The sequence below is a fragment of the Nicotiana tomentosiformis genome, chromosome 3, assembly GCF_000390325.3.
Source record: "Nicotiana tomentosiformis chromosome 3, ASM39032v3, whole genome shotgun sequence".
Taxonomy (NCBI): Eukaryota; Viridiplantae; Streptophyta; class Magnoliopsida; order Solanales; family Solanaceae; genus Nicotiana; species Nicotiana tomentosiformis.
Window position 1 is genome coordinate 35199588 of NC_090814.1, and position 8440 is coordinate 35208027.

Genomic DNA, 8440 nt, shown 5'->3' on the forward strand with positions numbered 1-8440 from the left:
TGAGTACGTAAATCAATGCGTACCCACTAAGTATCCCGCCTAACCTCGAAGAAGTAGTGACGAGGGGTCGACTCCGACACTTACCATGGGCCAAAAATTAAATGCCAATATTCTGTTAAGCAAGGATTACATAACATAGTTGAAAATTCAATAACCGAAAATAATCAACAATTCTTTTTACTAATGAAAATATCCAAATTTATTTTCATCATTTAACAATTTATATCTCAAGCCAATAAAGAAATGTCAATTATTATTAGTTCCAAAGAATTATCACGCGCAAGTCATGCCGAGGTCGTACGGCCCAATCCAACATATAAATATAAATTGTGCACTGCCGAGGGTCAAACAGCACGAACCATAGATGCATCTATTTAACCTGCCGAGGCATTCGGCCCGCTCCACAAAAGAAAAACACATTCAAACAGCCAAATCAAGAATTCATTAAGGAGCAATTATCCAAGGAAATGCCAATTCTCATTTAACGGTCAAGAAAATGAAGTTTAACCTTTTAAAAATTCCTTTACCAATTTCAATATGATTTAAGCAATTTAAATTAACAATAAGGTTGCAAATATCGCAAGTATAGCATGATTTGGGTCCCAGACTACCCGAACTTAAGCATAATAGTACCTACGCACGGACTCTCGTTACCTCATGCGTACGTAGCCCTCACAAATAGAAGCACAGAATGAATTATTTCACTTATGGGGTTAATTCCTTCTTACAAGGTTAAAAAGGAGACTTACCTCGCTCCGAAGTTCCATACCCGGATCCCAAGCCTTTCCAACAACTAAAATTGATACCCAACGCTTCAAATCTAATCAATAAATGTGCAAATTCATAAATATATACTCCAATAATTATTATAAACCAATTTACAATAATTTCAAACTCCGCTCGAAAAGTCGATAAAATCAACCCTCGGGCCCACGTACCCGGATTCCGAAAATTTTCAAAGAAAAACATTACCCATAATATCATGAACTCAAATATATAATTTATTCTCAATTCCATGCCCAAATTCGTGGTCAAAATTCAAAAATATCAATTTCTAGGGTTTCTACCAAAATCCCAAATTTTCACTAATTTTCCATGAATTTCCATGTTAAAATCTATATATAATCCAAGTATTTAACTTGCAATATGTGGGAATCACTTACCTTGAAATAGATGATGAAGATGGAGCTTCAAAATTGCTCCTAGGTCGGCTCCCATGGAGGAAAAATGATGAAATGAGCCAAACCCATTTTTGCAAACTTATACACTGCCCAGGCGACCCTTCTTCGCGTTCGCGGGCATCCCATCGTGTTCGCGATGAACAAAATTCTGAAAAGCCATTTCCAAACTCTTCTCAGATAGCCTCTAGTATAATGGTCATAACATTTTGTACAAAACTCCAAATGATCAACAACTTTCATGTTTTAGTCATCTCCCAATTCTTTATAGATTTCGAGATATAAGCTGCCAAAGTCAGCCCTGTGCAACACAAATTTCTTCTTCATCTTCTCGGACAGCCTGTAGTGTACCAGTCACAGCTTTATGTACACAAATACAAATGTTAAATGGTTTACCTTTCTGAAAACTAGACACAAAGAGCTACAACTTTTATTTTTAGATCATCTCCAAATTCCTTAAAGATTGCGAGATATGAGCCTCCGAAATCAAACCTGTGCAACAGAGATTTCCTTCTTCGCGAACGCGGGAACCTCTTTGCGAACACGAAGAACAAAATCCCAGAAGCCAAATCCTTCTTCGCGAACGCGATAGGATCCTCGCAAACGCGAAGAACAACACCAGACATCAGAAAATCAGCTTCCAAAGTAGCCCAAAATGATCAAAAATACACCTGAGGCCCCCGGGACCCCAACCAAACACCCACACAAGTCAAAAGAAAATAACACGAACTTGCTCGAGGCCTTAGATCACATCAAACAACGTTGAATTCATGAATCGCACCCAGTTCAAGGTTAATGAACTTTAGAACTTCAAACTTCTACATTCGATGCCGAAACCTATCAAATTACGTCCGATTGACCTCCAATTTTGCACACAAGTCACATTCGATATTACGGAACTACACCAACTTCCGAAATAAGAATCCAACCCTGATATCAAACAGCCCATTCTGGTCAAACTTCTCAAAAACCTTCAAATTTCTAACTTTCGCCAAATGACCCCAAAATGACCTACGTACCTCGGAATCCTCTTCCGGATACGTTCCCAATACCAGAATCACCATACAGAGCTATTTCCAGACTTGGAATCCCAAACGGACTTCGATAACATTGAAATGCACTTCAACCCAAATTTATGAAATTCTTGCAAAATGCCAACTTCCACAATAGGTACCGAAACGTTCGCGGATCATCCAAAACCCGATCTTGACATACGCCCAAGTCCAAAATCATCATACGAACCTGTTGGAACCTTCAAATCCCGATTTCGAGGTCGTTTACTCAAAAATAAAACTTTAGCTAAATTCTTCCAACTTAAAGCTTTCGAAATGAAAATTTTCTTTCCAATTCAACTCCGAACTTTCAGAAATTTAATTTCGACCACGCGTGCAAGTCATAATACTTGAAGTGAAGCTGCTCATGGCCTCCAACCGCCGAACGACGCGCTAGAGCTAAAAACGACCGGTCGGGTCGTTAAATTCTCTCCCACTTAAACATATGTTCGTCCTCGAATGTGCTAAGAAAAGCTCTGGAGTTGTCTGAAATCACTGTTTTAATAGCTCGTGCACCTACCTGTGCTACCACAACTCAGTTGAGCCCACTAACTCAAGCCAGTCTGAAAATTCTCCCTTTTCCTTAGTCAAATAAGCCTTGGAGCCCAATTCCAACATCCGGAATTCTCTGCCAGGCCCGTCTCCATATACGAACACCGTATCAATCACTACACGATGCACCAATACCTGATTGCCTACCTTTGCCGAATCCACGCCATGCACTGCATGGTTCACATGACCATAATAACATCCTCTGATAACATTAGCCGAAATCCCCCGAATTTGATGACCACAACACACCTCATAAAGCATATAAGTCCCGTTTCAGCTCTCGCAATATTGCCACGATAGAAGAGATGTGTAGAAACTCATAACCACCTGCTGAATCACAATTCATGGATTCTCTCCTCCCGACAAGAACCATTACCTTATTCTAGATTGAATATCGATGTTTACTCTTTAATGTGCCTTATATAGATCTGATCACACTGATCCTAGGTCCAATAATCTCGTCTCACCCAGTACAAGCTGTTCAGGCAATGAGCCACCCCAAACACTGCCGAAAGTCTTATATGATGTTACCATGTGCCAACAAGCTACAAACTCGAATGTGATACATAAGGAGACGAACTCTGGAAGGAACTACTCAACCCACGTAACTAATTAAACAACCGAGAGGACGTTATGAACTTTCCTTAGAGAATGAGAAACAAAACATACAAGAATAGATATAGGGAACTGTACTCAACATCACAATGTTGCGGCGTACAACCTGATCCACACATGATACCGTTGCGGCGTGCAACCTGATCCAACCATGATACCCGTGGCGGCATGCCACCCGATCCAAACAACATACCTGTGGCGGCGTGCCACCCGATCCACATATAATAATCTATAAGGAAATACTTACTGAGCTAAAATGCTCATAACTACGGAATACCCAAATATCGACCACAAGCACGCCAAGTGCGTAATACCATCCCTGGGGAGATAGACAGTGCCATACTCCACAAAACTCAAGCACAACTAAGGTGCAATAAATGACTTGTATCTCGAGAGCCATCATGCTCATATAACACCACAAACTACACGGGATCTCAATACGAGTGCGAATAATCAAATCACCTCACAACTTACACGGCACAATAGAGTATTACATGAAATAGCTGACGACGAATAGCACCAAACGTCCGAATACTCCTCCATAAACAACGCTATGCTAAATGAACACATCTGGCCTGATATAGAGCCCACATTCACATTTAGACCATCCACGGACCTCAAGCTGATTCTGATCGCACCGTATTGGGCCAATAACCTTTCAGGGGTCCACAATAACCTCTTTTTCCCATGACACACAAGAACATCCGTCAAATCCAGAACAAACTTCCATGGTCCTCAACCAAATGAACCGAGCACCCTTTGGGCATAAGTTCTCAAATTAGCGATAGTACCATAACCTTCATACTCGGTTCCAATCTTCAATAAATCAAGTGACTATATGTCACACTTATACAATCTTCCCGTGGAACATGCTTCCACGACCTTCCGCACCAGGTAACAAATCTGCACATCCATACCGCCGGCCACACTAGTGTTGTAAGGCAAATCAAGAATCCACAATCAGTACGCAAAGCCTCTTACATAGGACACCGATCTCAGGTGACGCCAAAGACCATACCAGCTTAATCTAACCATCTAAATCCCTTTTATGCTCATCCGAGCTTGTGACATTCTTGTCAATACTTAACCGCAACCTTGATCCTCAACTTCGAATTCCCATGCTACTCACTGCACCTAATCATGCCAATACACAAGAGTATAAGAATTCCCTCATAACTCCTGAACCACTAATCGGGTACACACTTCTTCATATAGAAACCTTTCACTTAACTCATTTCAGGAGAACCATTGCAACACGCGACCGAGTTCCCATAACCTTAGAAAAGTACCGCCCTCGAGTAGTGGTCTAAACCACCATAACCCTTCCGAGATTCATCTACACATAACAGGCCCTAATACTCGAATGCCCCCAAATAAAATCAATTATGGCGGTCGTCAAGCCTCGTACGTACTGCCACAAATCACATGTATAACTTGACACGCTGAAGGAACTAATCATTGCCACCATTATGCCAATTCAACCATTGCTAATCGATCCGACATCTTCTAATTTACTCTAGACTTGCCTTAGGAATTATAATAGCTCCATTCAAAACATAACAAACCTAAATTCGCACTTATCCTGAGTGACCTTATTTCACGAAACCACGTTGTCTCAAAACCCATAAACCATCTCATGTCCTCCTTAAGCGCACAATAGCATCGCCAACTGATACACCCATTCTGATAATTCCTCTATGAATCCGAAGTCATCTTCTCCCATTCCTCTCATGTTACACCGCAGACCGAAGATAATACAGAACACTCCAAGCTCCATTTATAATCCGCTGCAAAAGTTTGATGCTCAACCATACTACGGACTCGAAATCCTCAGGCACCACACTTTAACTTTTGAATCCACTAGGACCGTTGTTGAGAGTCACCCACCCTGACTTGGTCCTAAACATAATTAACTCCAAGGCTCTGCTAGCACATGAACACCCTCGCAAAGAAGCACCCGGCTGGATCACTTTCCTTGTACATCACATCTACACGAAGCATAAACTATGAGTCTTCCCAAAGCCTGAACATGAATCGATAAGGCCAATTATAGCACACATTCCTCAAATCCTTTGCTCAAATTACCACTGATGTTCTCTTTCCTTAGTCATAATAACCCACCAATATGCCGATAACCAGAAACCTCACAAGTAGACAACCATGCAATCCAATCATAGTCGGTGGGGCTCTCCTACTTAGCTTGAAGCTACCATTACATAACCCTGGAACCCACCAAGGCTCCTTATCCTCCATTGACATGATCTTGCACAATCAACCCGCCAAATTCCTCGAAATCCTTCTGTTAACATTTCATGAACACTCTGAATCACTAGCCACATTTACATATTCGACCTCTTACCGGATAGCCGGTAAAACTCTTCGTAGAAGCTTCGTCAACAACAAAAAACCGCTAACCTGCTCACAAGAGATAATCACTTGTGGAAATTACAAGCCGAAACTTTTGTTTTTGTTTTGCTTTTTTTTTTTTTTTGACTTTCAGGTTCCAAAGAGAGTGATCAAAGAAGAGTAACCGGCTCAAAGGGTTTGCAAAGGGTTTATAGTGTTTGGGTGGCGAGAATGGAAGCCTTCGTCATCTCAATCAAAGAGTATTAAGACCGCAAAAGGGGTTAAACATAATACCTTTTGACCGCATACGCATTGATAGCTGTTTCGGGGTCATTTCTTTCAATGTCTCCTAAGTACAATGCCCCTTTCGGCAATAATTTTCTTATAATGTACGGACCTTTCCAATTTGGAGCGAACTTTCCTTTTGCCTCATCATGATGTGGGAGAATACGCCTTAGAACGAGTTGCCCCACTTCAAAATTCCTAGGCCGCACTTTCTTGTTGTAGGCGCAGCTCATTCTTTGTTGATATAACTTCCCATGACAAACTGCGGCCATCCACTTTTCATCAATCATAGTTAATTGTTCCAGCCGGGTTTTGACCCATTCGTCATCCTCGATCTCGGCTTCAACAATGATTCGAAGAGAGGGAATTTCGACTTCTGCAGGTATTACGGCTTCAGTGCCATAAACCAATAAGTATGGCGTGGCCCCAACTAATGTGCGCACGGTTGTGCAATATCCCAATAATGCAAAAAGGCAGCTTCTCATGCCATTGTCTAGAACTTTGAATCATTTTTCTGAGGATCTTCTTGATGTTCTTGTTTGTCGCTTCAACAACGCCATTGGCTTTGGGTCGGTAAGGGGTAGAATTGCGATGCGTAATTTTAAACATTTCGCATACCTCCCTCATCAAGTGACTGTTCAGATTTGCAGCGCTGTCGGTAATGATAGTTTTTGGAATAGCAAAACGACAGATAATGTTGGAATGTACGAAGTCCACCATTGCTTTCTTGGTGATGGCTTTGAAAGTGACCGCTTCGACCCATTTCGTGATATAATCAATGGCAACCAAGAAAAATCTGTGCCCATTTGAAGCTTTCGGCTCGATTGGCCCAATGACATCCATACCCCAAGCAACAAATGACCAAGGTGCTGACATAAGATGCAACTCTGAAGGCGGTGCATGAATCAGGTCACCGTGTATCTGACATTGATGGCACTTCCGGACAAAACTAAAGCAATCCTGTTCCATGGTCATCCAGTAATAACCTGCCCGCAGGATTTTCTTCACAAGGATATACCTGCTCATGTGGGGCCTGCATACTCTTGAATGTATTTCGTTCATGATCTTTTCAGCTTCTTTGGCATCTACACACCTTAAAAGATTTAGATCTGGAGTTCTTTTGTACAAAACTTCTCCGCTTAAGAAGAAACTGCCAGCAAACCTTCTAATAGTTCTCTTTTGGTCTCCACTGGCCTGCTCGGGGTATTCCTTTATTTTCAGGAACCTTTTGATATCATGGTACCATGGTTGAACATCTGGTTCTACTTCAACTGTATTGCAATAACCATGTCTTTCTCGGATTTGAATCTCCCAAGGGTCAATATGGACATTGCCCGGATACGGCAGCATTGTAGCCAAGGTAGCTAGTGCGTCAGCTAACTCATTGTGGAATCGAGGAATATACCTGAATTCAACGGATTTGAACCGTTTGCTAAGATCTTCCACATGTTCTCTGTATGGGATAAGCTTGATATCTCGAGTTTCCAATTCACCTTGGGCTTGCCGAATGATCAAATCAGAATCTCCCATGATTAATAATTCTTCCACATCCAGATCAATTTCCATGTTCATGCCCATGATGCAAGCTTCATATTCGGTAGTGTTATTCGTACAAAAGAGCCGAAGCCGGGCTATAGCCGGATAGTGCTGACCAGTGGGTGAAATTAAAATTGCCCCAATTCCGACACCTTTTGCATTGACTACTCCATCAAAGAGCATTTCCCAAGTCTTAGCGTATTTCGGAATTACCTCAACTGAATTTACTTCCTCGTCTGTGAAATAAATGCTTAGGGGTTGGTATTCATCATCAACTGGGTTCTCAGCTAAATGATCGGCTAAGGCTTGGGCTTTCATAGTCGTGCGAGTGACATAAACGATGTCAAACTCAGTGAGCAGGATTTGCCATTTTGCTAGCCTTCCTGTGGGCATCGGTTTTTGGAATATGTACTTCAAAGGGTCCATTCTGGTTATGAGGTATATGGTATAGGCCAACAAATAATGTCTAAGCTTTTGAGCGACCTAAGTTAGGGCACAACAAGTTCTTTCCAGCAACATGTATTTGGCTTCATAACCAGTAAATGTCTTGCTCAAGTAGTATATGGCTTGCTCTTTCTTCCCGGTCGCATCATGTTGCCCGAGAACACAGCCAAAAGAATTCTCCAAGACCGTCAAGTACAAGAACAAAGGTCTTCCAGGCTCAGGCAGAACCAACACCGGCGGATTTGACAAATATTTTTTGATTTTATCAAAAGTTTCTTGACACTCATCCCTTCATTTAATCACCGCGTCTTTCTTTAGCAGCTTAAATATGGGCTCACATGTGGTAGTAAGCTGAGCGATGAATCTACTATTGTAATTCAACCTTCCTAGCAAACTCATGACCTCTTTCTTGGTTTTCGGAGGTGGTAGATC

The 8440-nt window shown here is 41.7% G+C and overlaps 1 protein-coding gene across 1 annotated transcript; it reads right to left on the minus strand.

Moving 5' to 3' along the window:
• Positions 1-5639: 5639 nt before the first annotated feature.
• Positions 5640-7990, minus strand: LOC138907609 (uncharacterized). The gene is made up of 2 exons (XM_070198212.1): positions 6647-7990; positions 5640-5696 (listed from the first exon to the last, which is right to left on the minus strand). Exons 1-2 carry the CDS (start codon positions 7988-7990, stop codon positions 5640-5642), a joined length of 1401 nt encoding a protein of 466 aa, XP_070054313.1.
• Between the last annotated feature and the right edge of the window lie 450 nt (positions 7991-8440).

Excerpts from the sequence above, each read along its gene's own strand:
- LOC138907609 (XM_070198212.1), bottom strand. The coding sequence starts at position 7,990 with ATGGACCCTTTGAAGTACATATTCCAAAAACCGATGCCCACAGGAAGG. Across the intron at positions 5,697-6,646 it reads ACAGTCACTTGATGAGGGAG|AAGGATTTCGAGGAATTTGG; the intron begins GTATGCGAAATG and ends AAATGTTAACAG.